We start from the raw sequence: 25,064 nt of genomic DNA on the forward strand, positions 1-25,064 counted from the left end.
CACATATATGAGCTGAAGTGAATTAAAGGATGAAGGGGTGAATGTTACAAATACAAAAGGCATACAACAAAGGAACTTAGAATTTCAAATGGGACGACTCACGTGCTTAAAGTTAGGCACATGTTTAACTACCTCCCTGAACGGAGGCCTAGAGGGGTGGGAAATATGGACTGTTACGGCCTGGACTGAGTCCCCTTGGTAAAAAGTCACCAGTCTGCTGTATTGGAGTCAACCACTGGATCCCACAAGACAACTGGTTCTGCACTGTGTCCAGACACTGCTTCTAGTTTTGGCCTCCTAGGCACACTCCTGGGGTACAGACTCCTTGTTTGGAACCCCGCCTTGGGATGCTGAATTCCGCAATACAACTGCCCTATGCCTTGAAACAAGGGCTGAACCTCCCAAGCCTCCACAGTCAGTTATGCACCCCCATCTCGAGAGCTCCGCCCCCATGGGCACTTCAGTTTATAGTTAACTCTTCAGGGACATGTGGAAGGTAAAGTAAGGAAAACAGGATTTGCAAAGGAACCTCTTAAACACAAACACACTTTACTGTTAGCACAAGAGCATTGACGGTCTAGGCAAAAAACCAAACAAACCTGAATGCAATCCCATTTTAGACTGATTTCACCCATCCATTTGGATCCAAGGTGTATCCTTGCTCAGGCTAGGTGGAGACTTCCTCATCTCCCCTGCAGCAAGTCCTTCTTGCTGCTAGCAGTGGTTGGCCTCTTGCACACAGAAGCCCCCAACCTAAAAAATACAGTCCCGACCATAAGTCCCCACATAAAACCTCATGCCCTAGTTATGCTGAGTTCACATTCAAAACACTTCTTGTTCCCTGGTGGGTGGGCCAGTAGATAAGAGTCATTATCAGGACAATAGTCCTTGGTAGTCATCTTGATAACACAATAGAGTGCTAATGCAGGAAGAGTCAGGTGAGAAACTCCCACCCCTTAGGGCTTTATTATACATCACAATAAAGTTATGCATATGCTAGTCTAAACTGGCTCTCACTACAAGGCACAAAGTATGATCAGACACAAAATGGAAGCCATAAAATGAAGTGGATCACATAAACGGGTACACACCTACCCAAATCCATCACATGGGCAAGAGAAAAGAATGAGATTAAGCCATTAAAATTGCCACTTAGTGCCTGGGAGGTAGAGTGGGATGGGTTATAATAAAAACCAGATTACAGACATTTGGAAAGTACAAATTCTGAAACAGATTGTTTCCTAAGGAAACTAAATTAGACAAGAGATTGTAATGAGATATAGTAGCCCAAAAAAAAAAAAGGCAGTAGAAAGAGAGAACAATGTAATGTGAGAATAGTAGCAAATGACTTCACACACAGCCCCTCCCCAGCAACCTAATAATCTCGACGAGCGATTTGGAGGAAGAGTGGACATATAGGCAGCCAAAACTGGCATGGAACATTGGGATTGAATGGCTCTAGCTGCACAAAAAGGTTTCATTTCAAAGAGGCTGATTTTCCAGCTTGAATGAAACAATTATATGTTAACTTTAATGAGAAAAACTAAACTGTACTTTCTAATAGATTTAACAAATGGATTAAATGCTAAAATTACATCTAAACAAGCTTTCCATTAACTCTGGCACATTATTAGTCTAACTTCTTTAAATGCCTTTCCACCTGTTTGAGAAGATTTATGCCTTGGTCCTGTGAAGTGCTGGGGAACGGAGAGACCTCAGAACCTGGAAGAATTACTCAGAATCTTACATTAGATATTTGTATTTGGGATTCTTGGAGAGGAAAATTAACTGTGGCAGCACATCCCTTCCTTTAGATGGGAGGCATCTCCTCAGGCCTGTATACTGGGAGTCTTCACAATAACTAAGGGGAACATGACAATAGAGTACAAGTATTTGATGTGTGTGAAAACCGAGGAAGTTTTTTAGAGTGGGACAAGGAGGCTTAATTAACAGTAAAGGGATGAAATTATGCAAAGGAAAATTTAGACTGACTGCATGAGAACTCCAGACTATTACATATATTAGAGTATGAAATAGTCTCCAAAGGGAAGTGATGGAAACCCTGTCATCTAAGTTATTTAAAAGTGGACTAGGCAAAGTACTGAAAGATATACTTGAGGAAGCCATCTTATCCTGGCCTCGTGGGATAAAATAGATAATTTAATCAGGCTTTTCCCATCTCTAGTTTCAAAGATTCTATAAAAAGCAATGTATGTCCCTAACTAGTTTATAGCAAAGAGCAGCACCTCTATGCTATTCACAGATCTAGAACTAACTTTCAGAAGCCCTTAATAAACAGACAAAATTGTTCAAAACTGTTTTTAAAAGAGAAAAAAAATTATAGGTAAAAGAAAACATAGAAATAGAAATACAGAACTCCTTCATTATAACATTGTATTGACAACTAATTACTTAGTTTTAATACGTAAAGGCCACATTCTCCCCTACTTTCAGACCACTTTGGCCCACACTGCCAGTGCAAACCTATCATAAAAATGGCATAGTTGCCCCTGGGAGGTACAGCCCATTGAAGCAGGATTTTCCTATGCTAATAAGCCATTGGTGTAGTAAGACCAGCAATAAGAACATGCAAATTGAGAGCCAACAAGGAATTAGGCCCCCTTAAAAAGAATAAATCAAAGATGCTGCAGGAGCACCACAATAGGAGCTGCAAAGGGACATAACATATTATCAAAGTGATGGAAGAAGGGGTCCACGTGTTAACATCTGTTCTCTAACTAAGCAATGACCACTATACACATCTCCCTTTGTCCTCATTCCCTACATGTGAAGATTACACCTACTCTTATTGGCCCCAATCTGCAAGGCACTTAAGCACGTGCATGATTTCCAGCACATGACCAGTCTTGTTGACGTTCAGGGAACTACTCACACGCTTAAAGTTGAGCCCAAGCTTAAGCAAATTTCAGGCTCAGGAAGGGTGGTCCGCCAACATATCTGTACATATTAAACACTGACACAAACATAAACTGCTTCGTAGAAAAAAAGGCTTCTGCTACAGGCAACAAATACCATCTTAAAAAAAATGGGTTCAAATTCATTTATGGTGTGTCTCCATTGCATCTTGATGTTTAGGGCTGTTGTAATAATTTGGGCCTCCAAGTTTAGCCTAATTGTGAGTTCACCTGTGGAAGAGTGGATAAAAGTTTACAAAATGTTGCAATCACATTATCAGTGTTGAGGGGAAAAGGTGCAAAAAGGAGACAGTGACTGAATTAGTGCAAAAAGACCTACTGAAAACTCAGGGACTATGTTAAGACCATGACTGGTAAATAATAGAAGAGTGAAACCAGAAATCAATTAACCAAAATTGGTGTGTCAGAAATTAGCCTAACTGGTGAACAAAATAATGAGGATGGGTTTTTCCACCCATCACTCCTTTTGGGGCCCTTAAAGAAAGAAGTTGAGGGTGGGGGATGAGCTGAAGTAGCAGCTATCTGTTAACAGACATTGACATAAGATTTACCAACATGGCTGCCAACCCCACCATTTCCTGGGATCCCAGGATCTTCCTTAACACTGTCAGACCTTCGTCATCCTAAGAAAGGTCCTGACCATTCCAGGCCAGAAAGGGGGACCTAAATGACATTAGACTGGTGGAAACGGCAAACACCATCTGTGATGTATGTATGTGTCACACACACACACACACACACACACACAGTGTGTCCTTTTCCTTCCCTATTGAGACAGAGTGGGCCTTTTTAGGTTTCATTTGGAAATTTGCAGAGATCCTTGTCCTTTAGAAGTCCTTCCAATTATGGAGACATTCAATCTCCAAGTGTTTCAGAAGAGTTTAATAGAGGTCTGCCTTGTCTGTGAAGGTTAAGCACTACTAGACCCTAGGTCAGGGTTTATCTTTAACCCCTCGCTGCTGCAATTGGCTGGTACCTGACCAGTCAAGCTCTCGTGGGAGGCCAAGGTTCGCAAGCTATCTTCCTCTTGGTGGCTGTTGCCCGACTCAGTGAACTCTGAGGCACACCACCCTCCCTCCTGGTTGAAACCCCTTCCTGTGATAAACTTTCTCTTTTAAGCTCATTGCCTGAAAGTGGATCAGGCTCTGCAGGTGTGTCTATGTAGTTCAGGCTGAGCCCTGAGAAACTTGTTTTAGCCTTTTCTTGATTGGGATGGGGTAAAGTCTATCACACACACATTATTTATTCTCTTTCCTATCCCTCTTCTTTTGTCTTCTGTTTAATAAGAGTCTGGCTTAGCTGGCCAAGATTGAATATTTTGCGAAACTGCTGTAAGCCTGTGACCAAACAGGCTTTTAAAATCAATGCCCTGAACAGCCTGATGCTCTTACAAGTTTGCCATGTCTCAGAGTGGCTGATAAAACCATGTGCTATGCCTTTGTTTTTCCAGCAATGAGACTACAAGTGATAGTCAACATCAGAGACAAAAACTGCATTTTCTTCTTTTCTCTCCCCTCTTGTGTATGTTTGTCTTACTTTGCATTCAAGAAAACGGATCCAACTTTACACAGCTAGCAACCCTATGTTTTTGTTAATTGCACAAACCCAAACACCCTTGCCCCACCTCTTCCCCAAGGCCTTGCCCTGGCCCTGCCCCTTATCTGAGGCCCCGCCCTCACTCACTCCAGCTCCCCTCCCTCCATTGCTCACTCTCCCCCATCCTAACTAACTTTCACTGGGCTGGAGCAGAGGGTTGGGGTGTGGGAGAGGGTGTGGGTTGTGAGCTCTGGGAGGGGGCTGGGGCAAGTGGTTGGGGTGGGGGATGAGGTTCAAGGTGCAGGATCCGGCCAGGTGGCTCCCGGAGGTGGCGGCATGTCTGGCAGTGGCTCCTAGGATCAGGGGTGGACAGGCGGCTCTGCATGCTGCCCCTGCCTGCAGGCACCACCCCCGCAGCTCCCTTTGGCCGCAGTTCCCCGATCTCAGCCAATGGGAGCTGCAGAGTTGGCGCTTGGGGTGGGGGCAGCGCTCAGAGACTCCCTGGCTGTACATCCACCTAGGAGCCATTGCCAGACATGCTGGCCACTTCTGGAAGCAGTGCAGAGCCAGGGCAGGTAGGGAGCCTGCCTTAGCCCCACTGCATCACTGGACTTTTAGTAGCCTAAAAATCTCCCGGATTGGGGTCCAGGAGATCGAGCCCAATTCCGGGAGACTCCCGGCCAAACTGGGAGGATTAGCAACCCTACAAAAATAGTAGGCCCAGCCCAGCTCAACTAAATTTTCCTCTTTGTCCTCAAAAAGGAAACTGCCTAAGAAACTGTCAAAGAAGAGGATTTTCCTTCTAAAGATTCCCTTCAGCTAAAGGAAAAGGGAAGAGGGATTGTGTTAAAAAAAAGCCTTATTTAATATTTTACATTTAAAATGCTTTAACGGTTTTCCCCTTTTTTCCTATATCTTAAAAAAAAAAAATTAGAAAGGGTTTTTAATGGTGTTTGCACCACGGTACTAAACAGCCTGAGTTCTCTGTATACTAAACCCCAAACCTTGTTTAAAACTGTTTAATATTGGATAGCGATCGGGTCACAGTAACAGCTTTGCCACTTGGGCCCATTGCATTTAAATTAATACACCAGGGCTTTATTCAGACAATGTGTAATTTAGAAATCACTTTTTATGTATTATTAAGAGATTATATAATTTTGCATTTGTCTAGGCAGATATTTTAAATATATGCAATAGTGAAAGCAACACAAATAAGGAATGTCAACAATTTCATTAACAAGTAGCACAATGTGCACACATACCTCCCATGTAGTCTTTTAAAAATGTACCCTATTATGTCTAGTTAAGTCAGCCTCATGTCATTACTGTATATTAGTGTATGTGATCGAATTGGCATAGCCAGACAAGATGCCTCAGAACAATTACCTCAGCCAGAAAAATTGAAAAAAGGGAATATTATATTTTGAAAATTGAGTTAAACAACATTTTCCCTCCAATGCTTTTTTTGTTTAATAGGGAAAAGTGTACCTTGATGCCTAAAACAAACAAACAAAAATTAAATGGTTACATTTTGAGCATCAGAAGATTTTTAGGACACGGATCTTGTAAAACAATAAAAATAAATATCATCGTGAATATATAAATATTTCCCTGACAGCAAGAAAGACGACATTAAAAAAAGAACTACTGTAGTCTGCAGTAAGTGACAGGAACACTGTTTTACTGCAGTGTTTGAGCCATTATTATGGAATACTGTAGCTTTTCTCCCACAAGGAAAGATTTTGAAGCAAGCAAAAAGGTGCTCAACATGATCTTTTAAGTCTAAGGCCCGGTCACAGCACTGTCTACTTTCTGTTGAGGCACCTCCTAGTGGCTATGTGTGGGGAATAGTTCTGGCCATTTTGACACCCCCTTCTGTTTCTCCTTCATACTGATGCCCTCTCCTGCCGCAGGAGTTGCCATGCTTCCCTCTTCATGGCTGGGCTCTCCAGAGAGGTCACTGTAGTTTTCCCCTTCTGGGGTATCAAAGTAGCTCCATACAAACTGTCTCAGACAGTCTTCTAATTCACTACCCAGCCAGTGCCACTTCACAGTGGTTGGTAGAGGAACCTAGGCCCACCCTCTACTCCAGGTTCCAGCTCAGAAACCTTAAAATCAGCAGCCAACAGTCTCACAGTCCCAAATTTTGCTACCCTTTCCCTGAACCTTTTCCTCCTCCACCTGTACTAGGCTTCTGCTCTATCACCCTTCTGGGTAAACACTTCCTTCAGGGTGAGAATCCCAGGACTCTCCCTCTATCTCTCCTCCTTTTCCTCTCTAAGTTCAGCAAATACCTGGAGACTTCCATACTTCAGCCGCCTTTCTACTGCATACTTCCTGGCTTTATACTAGCCCCAGCTGTTCCTACTCAGCTGGGCTCCATCCTCAGTCAGAGCTTGCTTATCAAGTCTAATTCTCCCTCTGGTGTGGACTAATCAGGTTACTTAACCCTTCTTGGGCCACATTAACACTTTCCAGACTAGTGTGGGGTGAACACCCTATCACAGGCCCCAGTATTGTACTGAGTTCCCCGTGGGAGATGTGATGGTTCTTGGGGCACCTTGTTATGCCCCTGCCTCTACCATGGCAGAGACTTGCTTTTGCTTAACCGGGTGTTAGTTCCCTGATACCATCAGTCTGTGATCCACCCAAGCACTCTCCTCTGGGCTATGCCAGCCCTTCCTTTGCCTTGCAGGTTAACAATACATGCACTCCAGTCCCTGAGCCCCTGTGACACATTCCTCTTTACTGTCCATTCCCTTATTCACTGAGCAGTCACAGAAATACCAGGTCTAATGTCCCCAAAGGGAACAGTGCACACACCAGCTTGTCTGAATCTACTCAGGATCACCAACTTGCTTAATATCACAGAACTGAGATATATTTATAGTGACAACAACAGCAAGTTTATTATCAAAGATTCAAGAGACCGTGAGTAAGGAGAATGGAAACAAAAGGGTTACATTTAAAACAAAAGGAGAATACACTTTCTAAAGTTTAAACTTAACTATTAGCTCAACCTCCTGTCTAATTAAGTTCATCTCACTCAAAACATTTTGCAGTCAACCAAGGCTGGTTGTGTCCTGTTTTCATGAATGTAAATGCACTATCCATCTACTTCCTAAGTGCAGGAAGATGGGGTGACGTCTTGGTTCCCCTAGTATAGGCCAGCAAACCTTTGAAGTGTATTGCAAGACAAGGATCTCTTCCTCTGCTGTGTTTCTCTATAGCTCAGTATAGCCAACGTAAAGAGATAAAAAATCATGAGTTGGACTCCCAAAAATCATGATTTTTTTAAAAAAAAGATGATCTTGTGTTTTTTAGGTCAGTCTCTTGAGTTTTGAGCTCCTCCTGCCCAACCCCAGGGAATGTGCATGTGACAGTTGCTGTTGCCCGCTCTCCTACATGTACTGGATAAGGTGATTTTGGCCTCTGCTGCAGGAGCTTTCACCCCCACATCTGCCCATCTCCTGACCAGTAATTAATCCTGTCTCCCAGTCCCCCATCAGTTCTGTCCCCACCCAACCCCCCTCAATTCAGCTCCCACTCAGTTCAATCCCCCAGCCACCATCATCACTACCCCATCAGATCAGCCCCCCTACCTATCGACCCCCAACTCCCTCAGTTCCCCCTCCCACCACTCACTCCATCTGCTCAGAACCCACCATCAATCAGCCTCTACCCTCCAGGTCATAGTTCACCACTCCCAGCCTCACCTCTGCTTCTCTTAGGGTTCATCATCCTCCCCAGGCCTGAGGGAGCTGCAGGGGGAGACCCGGCTGCCTGGGGATGACTGACAGCAGGAGCCCCAGCTGCCTGGGCCTGACAGTGATTTCTAAATACAATTATTAAGCCTGACTCATGATCTTGGGGTAGAACTCTCAAATATCAAGATTTCTTTTTTCAGACACAGCTAGAAAAAATATATAATCCTGGTAGTTGAGAGTTCTATCACGAGATCATGAGTCAGGCTTAATTCTACTTAGAAATTGCGCCTCTAACAATTAATTGGTGAGAACTGGCATGTCTGATACCTGTTAGTCCCTTTCTGAAATTCTGACAATCTTTCATTGGCATTCAGTTTAGAGGGATTATGGAAGACCCATTGTGAATGAGAAAACACTTAATTTACATTTCAATAGAGAGGAGAGTAAACATTATTTATCTGACAGGAAAGTTCTTCTTCCACCTCTGGTTTGAGAGAAAATCTAAGAACATATTTTCAGTATACAAACACAGCATCTTACCTAGTATCTGAAGATACATTTCACAACAATGACAATGACCAATGCGATGCAGGCTTTCATTTCAGCCCTCTGGTGAACAAGAATGTACATAGCAGAATCAGGATAATTATGTAACCCAGTTGCCAGTTGGCATTGAGGGGTGCTTGGGTCACAGGAAGACCTTCATTGTGCAGAGCCCCATTTTGACAATCAATAGGGTTTTGCACAGGTGGAAGGGTCCCCTCTTTGGGCAACACGTATGATTTTATTGTGAGTCTCATGATATTTAGAGTTTCTCTGAAACCCTGAGATTCTGGACTCAGCTGATTACATGAAAATCTCAACTTTCACTTTTTAGCCCTCTTGGTTATGGAGGAAAGCTTGAAACCATGACCCCCTAAATGCTGACAGGAACCACAAGACAAATAAAAGAACCTACATTTACTATTTCCCCAAATCTCATCATTTTAAAGCCAATCATTATTTTTTGAGACACAACCTGTGATATTTTAATGCTTGGGTGTGGCAACACTGGGTCCTTCTGGTGTGGAGTCAATTGCAGGATCAGGGCCTGAGTCATCCCCTCTGTAAATTATTCCCAACTGTTCTGAGTCATGGAGTTTCCACTATACTTGTTCTACTAGGAGCAGGTTGGCAGCTGCTGTGGCCCTCCAAACCTACTGATTTATAGAAATTTGTTAAGTCCCCACACTTCGTCCTACCTTCTAGCCCCTTCTGATGCCCTGCCAGCACATCTCTTGTAAGAGCCATTTCCCCTTGGACTTCCCAGTGGCCATTGTCCAACAAATCTTAGTGGTAAGGAGAGAGTGGCATTGCAGTTAGGCACAAAGGGAACATATGGGGCCCAGATCCTCAGCTCATGTAAAAGATCATATCTCCATTGACCTTAACTGACTTATAACAATTTATACATGTTGAGACTGGGACTCTAGTCTTTAGACTGTACTGGATAATGCTACCTTAGTACAAATAAGAGAGATGGTGGGGTATAGAAAAAAGAGCCCATCAATTTGTTCAGTGTGGGAGTAGAAGATTTATAGGTAAAGAGGACCAAACTGAAAAGTTTTTTTAAAAAAGGCACATTCATTTGAAAAAAAGAGAAAAACCTGAAGAAAACATAGAAGATGATGCAAGGATTCCAATTTCGTTGGTGTGTGTGTGTGTGTGTGTGTGTGTCATGGCTGGGGGCTTTTGTGTGTGTGTGTGTGTGTCATGGCTGGGGGCTTTTGTGTGTGTGTGTGTGTGGAGTGTACAGAACTGAAATAAGATATTTTAAAAAAATAATTATCATTGTAATTTTTATTTTAGCAATATGCCTTCAGCTACTTCTCTAAGAATTAACAGTTGATTTATTTAATAAAACTGAGGACTGAGCATCTCTGAAAATACTGCTTCCAATGGAATACTCCCATGCTGTGACTGGTGAAGTGCTAAGTAATTTGCTTTTAATGCTAGCACATATCACTTAGAACTATATTTAACTGAATGATGAAAATCACTCATTTTTCATCCACTTGCTTAACTGGCTCACAGTGTAATATATCTACTGTAGTGTGAGCCTAGCCCCAGATACATTTTAATTGTCCACACTCTAAACTACAAGCATTTTAATTTTTAATTCATACGTATGTCTTTATCCTTTAATAGAACAGAACTACAGATGGGAGAGTATATTTTAGATAATAAGAGCAAAATCGGTACCTAGGGAAACTATATCACTAAAGGGATTCCTTATTTACACTTTTCAGTAATGACTACATATATAAAGCTACACAGGAGAAAATTGTTGTAAAGAAACACCATATAGGCAGGCAATTACTATCTATCATTAAGTGATGCAGATGATGTTGCTGATAAGGGTAAAGGACATGCCTATGTATACCAACTGAAATCAATGTGGTCACACAGAATTAAAATTAAAGCAAGATCTGATGCAAAATTTGCAGTCAAATAAAAAGTATTTTCAACAGAATTAAAAAAAAACCCTAAACTTTTAAGAATTTTTAATGTTTCAGAATTGTAAAGCACAGGTTGCACTAAAATCAATGGAATTGCACCAGCATAAAACTGAGGTAATACAGCAGTGAATCAGATCCTGCATTTTTAAATTAAGAATTCAGAACCAGATCCTCAGCTGATATAAATCAATATAGCTCCATGGGAGTTTCAGGAGCTTTGCTGATTTACACTAATTGAGGATCTGACCCTCTATCTTCATACATTCCTGCTATCAGACAAAAGCAATATTTCCACTGTACTTAAATTGAAGTTGCAGAGGGTCACAGTCTGGCACATAAAAACTCCTGCTGTGTTGATGTACCTGTATAAACCATGAATTGATATGGGTACATTAAGCACAAGAAGTGTTGCTCAGCTCAAGTTTAAGAATTCCATTGAAAAATCCAAGGACAGACAAAATTTCCTTCAACTTTCTCTAAAGAAACAGCACTCACAGGAATCAATTCCTACTTCAGAACTCTGAACCATAAATTAAAGTCCCTTAGATTAAGTGAACCAGAGATTAAGTGAAAATTAAAGATGCAATTTCATTTCTATGGTCACTGAAAGAAGCCATCAAAGTGGTATTTAATACTATACAATCCAAACCAAATTACATCACCATTTATAAATGTACAGGAGATTTTTTTTTGTTCTTTGATCTTCTACTGGACTTTTAAAAAATCTAATTAGTAAAGAAAAGAAAGAAAACCTACATGATATTTTGCAACCCCAGAAGACAATTTGTCTGTGGTACTGACATTTATATCAATGGGTTTCCATCTAATGTAATTTAATAATTTTCAGATATTTGAGAACCGAAGCTCTACATATCAAAATTAATCAATAGGTGTAAGATGTAAAGAAAAGTCCAACAGAAGGTCAATGCATCTGAAGTAGTTTTACTGCACCAATGTACACACAGCAACGTCAAGAAATCCTATCTGTAAAAGAAGAGTAAAGCTCCCATTCAGAAATAAACATATGCATCAAATAAATTAAAATATGAAAAGTGTTCTACGTGAATGGTTCAAAATACTGATCCAAAATCTTTCCTTCACTATAAGCACATTGTACCTCTTCAGGGCACAAAGGGACTGTAAAGTAGCATTGATCAGGAGACAGGGCAAAGGATTGGGACTCAGAAGACTGGATTCTATTTCCACCTCTGTCATGGAGCTGCTGTGTGACCTGGGGCAAGTCACTTCACTTCTCTGTGCCTCTCTTTCCTTGGTTGTCTAATTATATTGTAATCTTTTGGGGGCATGGACACTCTTCCTATGTAAAAGCAGCAAAGAGTCCTGTGTACATGCATCCGACGAAGTGGGTATTCACCCACGAAAGCTCATGCTCCAATACGTCTCTTAGTCTATAAGGTGCCACAGGACTCTTTGCTGCTTTTACAGATCCAGACTAACACGGCTACCCCTCTGATACTCTTCCTATGTGTTTGTACAGTGCTTGCCACAATGGGCCCCTTATTAAGTTGGAGCTTCTAGGGGTATTGCAATACAAATAAAATAAAATAAGATAATAATAAAGCCTACAGCTGGTAACTCCACCCCAGGGTAGCAGAGATGCTGTGGTTCCCAGTGCAATGGGCATGAAGAAGAGAATGGCCCCTTTAGGGCTTCATGGACTGTAAAGCTGCTTGGAGACTGGCCAACACACTAGAGGTGATTAAGGTGGAATGAAGCCACTTTGAATCTTACATCTTACAACAGTGATATTACAGTGTTTTGAACAATTACTGTTAAATATGGTAGTATTTTATTCATGAAGGTTGAAAGGCAAATCTATAAACCTCTCCCCACCTTTACAATGAAAGCCCATGCAAATAAAGCCTCTGAAGACTAAAGTCCCTGTAGGAATGGCCTGGTATTTTGGGAGAAAGTCAAATGCAACATTTATATCTGCAGTGTATACATGTGACCTAATGCGCCACATGTCTCATGGGAACTTCCATTGAAGTTAATTGGAGTTCTGTGCACAGAGCGCTTGCTGTACAAAACAGCTATAGTTCCATGCACATGGAGATGTGAATAGCAGAAGTAGATGTCTTATTGGATGAGGATGCAGATTGTGGAGATGACTCAAGATGCAAAAAGTGCTGTGAACTAAATATTCTTCCTGATGACTTAGCTCTTGCAGGAGACAAAATGAGCTCCTAAAATTAAAAGTAGACATATAATGTAATCAGACGATTGACACCATACCAACTACCACATTTTCTTTCCTCATCAAACCACAATTTGAAGACTTCAATAACTCAGACATAGGTCAGGGGTTTGTTATAGAAGTGGATGGGTAAGATTCTGTGGCCTGCTTTGTGCAGGAGGTCAGACTAGATGATCATAATGGTCCCTTCTGACCTTAAAGTTTATGAGTCTATAAACCTGTTTGAGCAACTGGATATATATCAATCTCCATTATTTTCATTAAAAATTCCCTGTATATCTTTTGGTTGTTCATCTGAACTGAAATGTTGAACCTTTTAAGGTTCAACCATCAGTTATCTGGATCATATCCAGATTACAACACATGGAACTTCTATCCAAACATGGGCACTAACAGTGCATCAAAATCTCTGTATATGTGGAGTACCACTGAAATCTATAGGGCCTTAGCAGAAGTGTAGAGTGCTTGTGGATTCTGATGCAGGACAGAAGCTTTGTATATGGGAATAAAAATAAATAAATAGTTCATGTTAATTACAAGGTTTAAGTGACACATTATGATAATTCTGTACAATTTAATACTTTGATACCACTTTGTCATGGGCTGCTACTACTACAGTTATTACTGGAGAGACATATACAGACACCAATCCAGGGAAAGACACATGCATTTAACTTTGCACATTGTGAATAGTTCAATGTCTGTCAGTGCATAAAGTTAAATGCAACATTAATCCTTGTATATATATGCATGTGTACACACACACACACACACACACACACAGTGTTTACCTAATTAGAAATCAAGCAGCTGATTTATGTCCGCAGCACATTTTAAATGTTGACTTTTGTTCAAAATCTCTCTCTCTCGATTGCATTACAGCTATACCAAATTCCAGTGTGGAAAGTGTTATGATCTTTGGTGTTCATCATTAAAAGAATGACAGCTGTTCTCTCTTCATGATGTACACTTGTGACAGACTAAAGATGCCATACTGAGGTGAACAACAACTGGAAACACCACTACTCAAACACAGTAAAAAATGATTGGGGCCTATTCTTTCCAGGAGAAAGTGTGCTTTGAAATAATCTGTTCCTTTTTATAGTGCATGCTGCTTTATATGTAAATGCTGGCATTTTTTTAAAGTAAGTTGGAGTCACTGAAAATAATACCTTTCCACCTTGCTGTATTCTTTTTTCTTTCCCTCTGCTTGATAACTGAAGAGGCTCCCAGCACATTGTCCATTTCGCTTACATGTTCCTGAATGGTTGTGCTCACTTCATCATATAAAAGACTTACCCCACTAATGTTATCAAATGCCTGAAAAACAGAATGTATAAAACCCAGACACATTACTGTGGCCCAGTTTAGTGAAATATTAAGTTAGAAGCAACAAATGTGAGTTTGCTTTCATTTCTTTTCCTCTTTGCCTTTTTTAAATATTATATCTTGAAAATCAATTTGTGTGTGAAATTTTGTACTGTCATACTAATAACCCAGCTCAGCAGCAGCTTACAATTTGGGTTTCATGGTTCAGTTCCATGCTGAGACTTCATACAATTTTTATAACAGTACTGCCAAAACATTATAGAGTAAGAGTTATTGTAAATATATTCACTAATACAGATAACAGTGGCGGGATTAGCAATTTAAACACATGTGAAATGTGAATTCACCTAATTTGGCTCAGAACCTAAAATGCTCAAATAAAACAATAGAATAGAAATTATTGTTATTGTTGTTGCTTTTAATAATTTCATCTTATGTTATTCTTGATACATGGAGATAATGTAACTGAATACAGAATTGTCCCTTAAATTAAGAAAAACAGGGCCACTTGGGGGAGTTGATAGATTATTATGAGACTGGTAATAGGATATAGCACTTCCAGGTCACTGATTCAAATCTAACCCAACTCAGCAGCAGCTACCAAATTATAGGTCAGAGTCTCAACTTGTGTAATTTATATAGCTCTTTACACAATGGTGCCCAGGCCCTGATTTTGTTCGCTTTTTGTGAGCATTCATATGAAAGAAGTTTTGCTCACTTCAGTGCTAGCAGAAAGCAAATTTCAGACTCATACTTCAGGCAGAAACAGTTTATGAAGCTGTGAGGTTATCCAATCCCAGAACAGTTCCTGCAAGACGCAGTTTCATCCCTCAAAAGCTGTGATTCAAAATGAATAAAAATGTTTGCAAATATTTTCTCCCATTATTTACCAAGTCTAGATAGCCACTGCACACACTAAATACACTCCAGTAGGAACACACCCATATTAGCTCTGATTGTTGACTGAGGAGCACTCAGGTGTCCCAATATAGAGAACATAGGCACCGACTGTGGGTGCACTAGCCCTGGAGCACCCCTGGAAAAAAATTAGCAGATGCTTAGCACCTACCAGCAGCCATCCCCCCTCCCCCCGGCCCATGTCTCCCGTCTGCCTGCAGCCCCACCAATCAACTCTTCCCTCTCCCTCCCTCCCAGCACCACCATGATTAGCTGATCTGCGGCATGCAGGAGGCTCTGGGGGGAGGGGGAAGGAGTGGAAACAGGGCACACTTGGGGGAAGGGGCAGAACTGGGAGGGAAGAGGCAGGGTGGGGTGGAGCAGAAGCTGAAAGAGACAGGGTGGGGGCTTGGGAGATTTAATAAATCTGTAAACTATTGTGATTGATGCATGGACAATTCAAATAGAAAAATTGGCAAAATTTATCAAATACGTTGTTTAAACAAATAAAACCTAGCTCTTATATAAACACTGATCATCTATAGATCTGAAAGAGCTTCACCAAGCAGGTAAGAATTATTATCCCCATTTTACAGATGGGAACACCAAGTCTAACCAAGGTCACCTAGGCGCTCAGAGTCAAAGCTGCAGCTAGAACACAAGTTGCCTCAGTTACACCCCAGTGCTCTATCTTCTACTACATCAGGTCTAGTGGTGGAATAAGTAAGCTTCTCTGGTAAGAAGTCAACATTTTTTAAATGCACTTCACAAATCTTAGTGTCTTACCAGGGCTATGAGTTGCTGCAGTCAATCAAACAACATTTGTTTAGGAAGGGGAGTAAATAAAATGCTGAAAGTAAGTTTCCTCCCATTCTTATCTGTCTTAGGTACTTATAAAGCTCTGATTATCTGATCACCTTACAATTTTTAATGTAGTGATGCTCGCAACACCCCTGTGAGATACAGCAGTACTATTATCCCCATTTCATTTAAAGATGCAAAGTGCAATATAAGAGCTAGGTATTATTATTATTAATTTCCAATGAGTGATAGGCACAGAAAGACTAAAGCCCAGGTCCTCAAAAGTAAGTTCTTAACTTCCATTGATTTAGGAGTCTAAATACCTTTGAAGATGTGGACCCAAGCAACTTGCCCAAGATCAGACAAGACATTTGAAGAGGGAAAAAAGAATTGACTCCAGGTCTCCAGAGTCCCTAATCACTAGACCTTTCCTCTCCTAGATAATTGTCCATTGGCAGTTACCACCAATAGGGTTACCAATGGCACCTACTATTTATATACTGTATATTACCCTAAGGGATGGGCTGGATTTGGATAGTCCTATTCTATGTCCCACAGGGAATGAAGAAACTTCAGGGCTGATACATTTGGGATACAATGTCATGACATTGCTTTGCATCAATATTGTCTCAGAAAAAACTTCAAGAAGGCAAAAGCCCTATCCCTGCACTTGTTCAAATGCTAGGGCCCGTGTTGGTATTATTGTGAGCCAATGGGAGGGTCACAGAGTCATTTTACTAGTAAATAGAAACTGAAATAATTACATACAATAGCAAAATTTCCACCATTTGATAACTTGAAGAAATAAAATGGAAACAACATTTATGAGTATATACAGGCCCTGTTCCTAATTCTCTGTAGTGCAGAATACATCTATGAGGCTTTTATTTCCATGTATCCATGCAAATGAGTGGAAATAGGAACTATCTGCAAAAGCCTTTTTGTCAGTGGGAAGGTGGATAATGGGGGAACCCCATGCTCACTCCAGTCTGATTAATAAGGTATTATTAAGCTTGCATAGCTCAGTTATCAACAAGCTTGTCCAAGGTAAGGAAAACTGCTGTATCACACTTTAGATGTCACATATTTACAAACTCAAAATTGCAGCTTGTTTTCATAGTTCAAATTTTGGATTTGATCAGATGTTGTGTAAAGTTGTGATATTAAATTAATTAAAGCCCAAGTTGTTGTTTCTGAAAGTGACTTAATGGCAGTAACCTTATAATTAATCAACCATGCACTAAAGTTCACTTTACAGTTACTACAGTGTAATTATAAAGTGAGCAAAAATATAATTGATGAATTTTGTCAATTTGCGTAGCTCCAAGGTACTTTTTCAAAGGTTATTTTTTTTATTTATTTAGGTAAAATAAGCTAATACAGTTTTGGCACTTATCCTTTGACTTCACAGATTTTACTGCTGATTCAAGTAAAATATGTGATAAATGAATAAAGATTATGAACATTTAAGAGTTCAAAATACATTTGACAGCAGTGAGCTACACTGTGCTTACATTGTAAAGTCAGTCACAAAACACTCATTCAGAACAAATCTGTATATTTTAAAATGTGTTAGAAGAGGGAGGGAAGTTCAGTAGAGTTAGCAGTGCATTTTTAAAATGTATCTTTATCATCAGTACTAATGTTTGTAATAAAGTAGAGCAGTGCACATATCACCACATTTTCCCCATGAGTTTTTGCTCACATTACATGAATTCACTTCGGCAGAGGTTGCATCCATGTTGTATTTCCTTTCCATGAATATTCATGTGAGAAGAGTTTTAACTCCCCAACTCTTCATGGAAAACAAATTTAAATTCACATGCTCAAATACTCATAGATCTGTGTGTCTCTCTCTTTCCTCTAAGCCTGCAGTAAAGAAGCCAATATATTTAAAAAGCAGGGGTCCATTTACATTGCTAGGATATAATGCTGTTGTTTACATATTTCTCTGATTTGTTAGTTACCTTACAGCACTCACATGATGCCAGGAGCCCACAGTGGACTTATTTCATCAGCTTTCTGCTTATTCTGTTGCACCACAGATTTGAACGCCAAACAAGCAGGGAGTGCTGCCTCCACCTAGCCATTTTCTATTCCCAGTGGCCCTGTGGATTCCCCTCAACAGAGAGTCTACCTGGGCTTAGAGAAGTTTTGGTAGTGGGAGAGGTAGAGCAGGAGAATGTCCATGTTTTTTCAGCCCTGCCCCCTGCAAGCCAAATGGATTTCCATGTAGACATCCATATGGTAGTTGATAGTTTATCAATATGTAGTTCTGACTCAAAGATAAAACTCAGTTTTAAAAGAAGATTCATCCTAAGTAATCAAAAACTTAAAATGGGTAACTCTTTTGACAAATGAACACAAGAAGTTGAAAGTTAATGCTATTTATAAAGCTTCTAGGATAAAGAAGGGGTAATGAAAGACAATGAAATTACTTGAAAAAAAACTTTCATTTTATCGAATTCCTTTTAAGTAGAACCACTTCATGCAGCATGCATCATATCATTCTTTATTCTGATACCTATTCTGAACTGAATTATTTTTAATCATTATTACCATAAATAGTTCTAATTTGAATTTGAGCAAATATTGTGATGGAATGATTAGGATACAGTAGAGTCTGATCATTCACACTTGAATCCAATGGAAAAATTCCCATTTCCTCTGCTGGAGTTAATTGGCACAGCTCCATTGAAGCTAATGGGCCTGCAACTTTTTACACCAGAAGATAATTTGGCCCATTATCACTCTCCAACCCATGAGTTTCATCATGGCCCTTAATTTATCAGTTTAGGTTTAGGTAGCTTACTAGGCACATCTTCCCTTGCTCTATCTGCATAGTTTTTAGGGCCACTGAAGTCATATGACTGTGAATCCATTAGCCCAGGGGTTGGCAACCTCTGGCACGTGGCTCACCAGGGTAAGCACCCTGGCGGGCCAGGCCAGTCTGTTTACGTGCCGCGTCAGCAGGTTCGGCCGATCGCAGCTCCCACTGGCCGCAGATCGCCATCCCAGGCCAATGGGAGTGGCGGGAAGCCACAGTCAGCACATTCCTCGCCTGCCCCTGCTTACCCTGGTGAGCTGCGTGCCAGAGGTTGCTGACCCCTGCATTAGCCTGTACCCTCAGCCCCTATTTGGGATGGCATACAGGCTCCCCATTACTTCCATGGCTGCTGCTTCCAGCCCCCTAATGAAGGTGAAATTTGGCACTTTTGTCATGCAGATAGGAGGACCAGATAGCAAGTGTGAGAAATTTGGACAGGGCAGGGGAGAGGTGGGAGGTAATAGTTGCTTATATAAGACAAAGCCCCAAATATTGGGATAGCCCCGATAATATTGAGCCATCTGGTCACCCTACGGCAAATTTATCCCTTAATATAGCTAGAGAGACACAATCTACCCTCAGTTACGTGCATACATCCTCAATGGAATTAACAGCATTGATTATGTGCCACGGGAGGGGGGGGGGGGAGAAATTGCCTACAGTATTCACAGTAACATTTCATCTATAAAAAGGTTATGTTGCATTAAGAATAAAACATGAGGTAAAAACATGAGGTAATCTGTTTATTTGCCCAGGGAGTATATAGAAGCAACCAATGTGTAGATTATTCTAGGGTTGTTTTTTTATGTCATTATCAGATCCAAGTACTGTATACACAAGCATACAGTCCTACACTTTGTAAAAGTATAGTTTGCTCAAACAATTGTAAAATATTCAGTATTCTTAAGATTAAATATCTGAATATTGCTTCTGAAGGAACAGCTGTCAGCTTAAATCTAAAGTCTAGTTTGTTTACTGGCTGTATTTTATATCTGTTAGAAAATGACACCAAATGGCAATAAAATTGTTGTAAGTATTCTACTGGGGAATATAAATGCCCTTTGGTTACAGTGTACATATCTTTATACATCATTCCAGTATATTTTCCCTAGAATTATGTTAAATATGTAAAAAGCCTTTTCTCATAAAGGTAAAAATGCTAGATGTTTCCAAGCTGTAATTTAGCATTAGTGTCAAGATTGCTTCAGAAAATAAGCTACAGTTACTGTTTCATTCTTTTTAAGTGTCACTCAACATACTATATCTGATCTCGTATTCAAAATAAACTTACATGATTTTATTCACTTTTGCAGAAGTGCAAGAGAGTTTAAACATAATTCATAGCATATGGATGGATGTAAATATCTTACACTAAGTAATTGGTTAGTTACCTACACTGTCTTATCTTATTATCACTAGGTATATTTCAAGTAATTAGGGAAAACATATCTCTTTTATCCAGTATGTTTAAATTGGATGAATCCTTGACAATTATTTAGGTTTATTTGATAGATAAAATCATACTATAAAAAGTTTCTCTACAGTGTTGGGTTTACTAGGCCTATAATAAGAAACTGATTTTTTTGCTGAGTTAATGTGACTTATCTTTGCCCTTTTAATAAGAAATCAACTCCAGTCACCAGCAGAAATCAAGATAAAAATCACTGAGATGGTGTTATCACAGTGTAGACTGCAAACACTTATCTCCAGCATTAATTTTTTGTGTGCATGGATTTCAAATACATTTTAAATGCTAAAACTCAATAATTTCCCATATATTACAATAACATAAGATTAATGAATGAGGAAAGGCATGAAAAATGATTTTTGGAAGGTCATTCCATGGGTAACCAGCATCTTAATTAAGCCCTATAAAAGGGAAATACATGATAAGTAACAAGGAAAATGGGTTTTATTGCAAGTGAATTCTCTGAGTTTTACAATGCTTGTGATAAAAGAATTGTATTTACAAGTTTAACCTCTATAATTTTCATGCCACACATTTTTTAAAAAGTATTTTTATTTAACATTTGTAAAGCAATTTATTCATGTCACCTTGTACTTAATGTGCCTTTTAAATCTTTTTTTTTTTTTGCCTCATGCTTATGAAGGTTATGAAACTACTTTTCATACCAGACATCAAATTTCTGGTCATACTAGTAAAGTTTGTATTTTAATGGGAATAACATATCTAGAACAATATAAGTGCTCTAAACAAAGTATTGCCTGTATAGACATTTATTCTGAGTTGATGTAAACTCTGATTCAACAAGGCACTTAAGCACATGCTTCACTTTAATGGGGCTTTTCAATTTTCACTTTAAGTCAACGGGGTTAGGCCCTTGCTTAAAGTGAAGAACACATTTAAGTGCTTTGCTGAATTGGGGCCATGGGGCCAATGCTGCTCCCACTGAAGTGAATCGGAGCAGGGTACGACTGATAATATAATAAAATCACAAGTGGCTAAGAACTTCCTAATAGGTTTATGCAAAACCACCTTATGTAAGCCAAATTATTTCTTCAGCTACACAGACACAACTTCAGTTGAAAGCAATGGGGGCTGAGGATGTGTATTTGAGGGCAGAATTTTGCTCAGCAAATTAAATACATTTTGCGTGACTGTGCTCACATCAGTATATTTGATAACAAATATTAATGAAGACTAGGTGCTAGTGCTCTCATTAAATTCATGGAAAATAAAACTACATGAGCATTTTTATTTTGTCATATTCAGAACTACTTGTTATTACACAAAAGGCATGCAGAATTTCTAAAATATCAGTGAACAAATACATATCATATTTATCATCTCTTCACACTTCCTATGGAGCTCCAAGTTGGTTTTGATTTGCTTAGTTCCCATGTGGATCTGTTACTCTGTTCTTTTCTTTGTTCAGCCATGGGCTAATAAATATATTGCAGTAAACACTCCCCCTGAAATGTTGCAAGAGATATGAGGGCTCAAGATATTCAGAATCAGGCCCTATGTCATTTAAAGAAGCTTAGTGGGACATGTTTTGATTGTGAAGAATGATGTTTGTGTGTTTGAAGACAGCCGGGAGGCTGTGACTGTTTAGGGCAGGGTTCAGCAACCTTTCAGAAGTGCTGTGCCGAGTCTTCATTTATTCACTCTAATTTAAGGTTTCGCGTGCCAGTCATACATTTTAACGTTTTTAGAAGGTCTCTTTCTATAACTCTATAATATATAACTAAACTGTTGTATGTAAAGTAAATAAGGATTTTAAAATGTTTAAGAAGTTTCATTTCAAATTAAATTAATATGCAGAGCCCCCCAGACCAGTGGCCAAGACCCAGGTAGTGTGAGTGCCACTGAAAATCAGCTCGTGTGCCGCCTTCGGCACGCGTGCCATAGGTTGCCTCTTCCTGGTTTAGGGAATTGTGTAAAGTTCTGTTAAAAAATTAATGCAAGGGAAGGAAATATTGCCAATAAAGTCATGAAGCAATCTACAGCAATAGAATAGCTAAGACAGTTCAGCAGCCAATGATGGTATATGGAAAATTGTAGTTTCCTGAGGAAACTACAATGCATTGGTGACCTTCCAGAAAACACCATCCTGGCCACCATGGATGTAGAGGCTCTCTACACAAACATCCCACACACTGATGGAATACAAGCTGTCAGGAACAGTATCCCTGATGATGCCACAGCACAACTGGTTGCTGAGCTCTGTGGCTTTATCCTCACACACAACTATTTCAAATTTGCTGACAATATATATCTCCAGATCAGTGGCACCGCTATGGGCACCCGTATGGCCCCACAATATGCCAATATTTTTATGGCCGACCTGGAACAACGCTTCCTCAGCTCCCGTCCACTCACGCCCCTTCTCTACCTACGCTACATCGATGACATCTTCATCATCTGGACCCATGGGAAGGAGACTCTGGAAAAATTCCACCACGATTTCAACAGCTTCCACCCCTCCATCAACCTCAGCCTGGACCAATCTACACGGGAGGTCCACTTCCTAGACACCACGGTGCAAATAAGTGATGGTCACATCAACACCACCCTATACTGAAAACCTACCGACCGCTATGCCTACCTTCATGCCTCCAGCTTCCATCCCAGACACACCACAAGATCCATTGTCTACAGCCAAGCACTGAGGTACAACCGTATCTGCTCTAACCCCGCAGACAGAGACCAACACCTAGAAAATCTCCACCAAGCATTCTCAAGACTACAGTACCCACACGAGGAAATAAGGAAACAGATCAACAGAGCCAGACGTGTACCCAGAAGCCTCCTACTGGAAGACAAACCCAAGAAAGAAACCAACAGGACTCCACTGGCCATCACATACAGTCCCCAGCTAAAACCCCTACAACGCATCATCAGGGATCTACAACCCATCCTGGAGAATGATCCCACACTTTCACAGGCCTTGGGTGGCAGACCAGTCCTCGCCCATAGACAACCTGAAACATATTCTCACCAGCAACTGCACACTGCACCATAGTAACTCTAGCTCAGGAACCAATCCATGCAACAAACCTCGATGCCAACTCTGCCCACATATCTACACCAGCAACACCATCACAGGACCAAACCAGATCAGCCACAGCATCACCAGTTCATTCACCTGCACTTCCACCAATGTAATATATGCCATCATATGCCAGCAATGCCCCTCTGCTATGTACATTGGCCAAACTGGACAGTCTCTAAGGAAAAGGATAAATGGACACAAATCAGACATTAGGAATGGCAATATACAAAAACCTGTAGGAGAACACTTCAACCTCCCTGGCCACACTATAGCAGATCTTAAGGTGGCCATCCTACAGCAAAAAAACTTTAGGACCAGACTTCAAAGAGAAACTGCTGAGCTCCAGTTCATCTGCAAATTTGACACCATCAGCTCAGGACTAAACAAAGACTGTGAATGGCTTGCCAATTACAGAACCAGTTTCTCCTCCCTTGGTTTTCACACTTCAACTGCTAGAACAGGGCCTCATCCTCCCTGATTGATCTGACCTCGTTATCTCTAGCTTGCTTCTTGCTTGCTTATATATACCTGCCCCAGGAAATTTCCACCACTTGCATCCGAAGAAGTGGGTATTCACCCACGAAAGCTCATGCTGCAAAACGTCTGTTAGTCTATAAGGTGCCACAGGATTCTTTGCTGCTTTTATGGAAAAACTGCATCCACACTACCATTGGAGGACAAACCCCATATTCCCTGATGGCACTGGACCTCTATGCAATGACAGCCTGGTCCTTGCATTCCTCTCCCAACTCTGGAGCAAAAGCTATTGCCATATCAGTGCCAACGGAGGCAAGGAGAAAAGGAATGTGGGTGGAACTCTGGCAATATGCACCCTTCAGTTCACACCAGCCAGCAGAGCCAAATTAAGGCATAGCTACTACAGGCCTGTACCTCGGGCCCCAGCTCTTTGAATCTCAATATTCATTTAAAAAAAAATAGCAATATTCTAGCCCACACGGTTGTGAGGAAAAGCTTGACAAAGTAATCCGAGTGTAACCAGAGCAGATGGAGCTGCGGACAGCTTGGAACAATAACTCTGAGAAGTGTGAAGTACATGTAGCTCAGTTGGGTATTCACTCTGAGACCCAGTGCTCTGGGGGCCTAGGCAAATGTCACTCCTGCAGGGGATTAGAGTTACAGCAGGAGGGGAAGAGTGAAACAGGCCTGGCCCACCCACGTAAGCAGATAAACCCCAGCTGCAGGGGTAAGTACTAGGGAGTTTCCTACTGCCACCCTGGCCTTTCTTAAGGAGAAGGTGATCCCTACTGATCACAAAGAGAGAAAAAAACCTGTTGACACTCTTGAGAGAGAGAAGGGACCCCATGTCTGTGCACAAGCCTCTCTGGAAGAAAAAGACCCTTCCCACTTCCTGCCACTGCAACTGTATGGAGCCCCAGATGGCCTTACTCCATCCCTGAGAATCAGCCTCACTTGGAGAGTAGAATATGCTGCATCCTTTTAAAAAATAAAGCAGTAGACGTGCTTCCCCCAGAATTCCTGGAGCATTATACGTGCTTCGAACCTAATGCTCCTCTTATGGAAAAACCCTGTGGAATTTAATAGGGATGAATCCAGTGGGATTCTATAGAAATTATACTCTGAAAAGCTATGCCTCGTAATAGAAAACAGAGCCTTTCTAAAGGGATTTTGACACAACTACGAAAGGTGGGGGAAGCTCTTTGAGTGCCTCCTGAGCACCTGTAGAAGGGCTTGTCATTATTCAGCTTATAGTTTTAAAAGTTCACTTAACCCCAGAGAGATCGGAGGATTCCTAACTTGGGGACTGAAGAAGGGA

General features: G+C 40.7%; 1 protein-coding gene across 1 annotated transcript in view; it reads right to left on the reverse strand.

Moving 5' to 3' along the window:
• Positions 1–12,554: 12,554 nt before the first annotated feature.
• The window catches only part of LOC120397306, a 427,598-nt gene continuing 415,088 nt past the window's right edge, over positions 12,555–25,064 (reverse strand). Inside the window, exons 27-28 of the mRNA XM_039523006.1 lie at positions 14,071–14,218; positions 12,555–12,887 (exon numbers count right to left, since the gene is read on the reverse strand). Coding sequence (XP_039378940.1) covers positions 12,859–12,887; positions 14,071–14,218 — 177 coding nt within the window. The 3' untranslated portion in view covers positions 12,555–12,858. The remainder of the gene's footprint in view (positions 12,888–14,070; positions 14,219–25,064) is intronic.

The sequence above is a fragment of the Mauremys reevesii genome, linkage group 2 (assembly GCF_016161935.1).
Source record: "Mauremys reevesii isolate NIE-2019 linkage group 2, ASM1616193v1, whole genome shotgun sequence".
NCBI classification, from domain to species: Eukaryota; Metazoa; Chordata; order Testudines; family Geoemydidae; genus Mauremys; species Mauremys reevesii.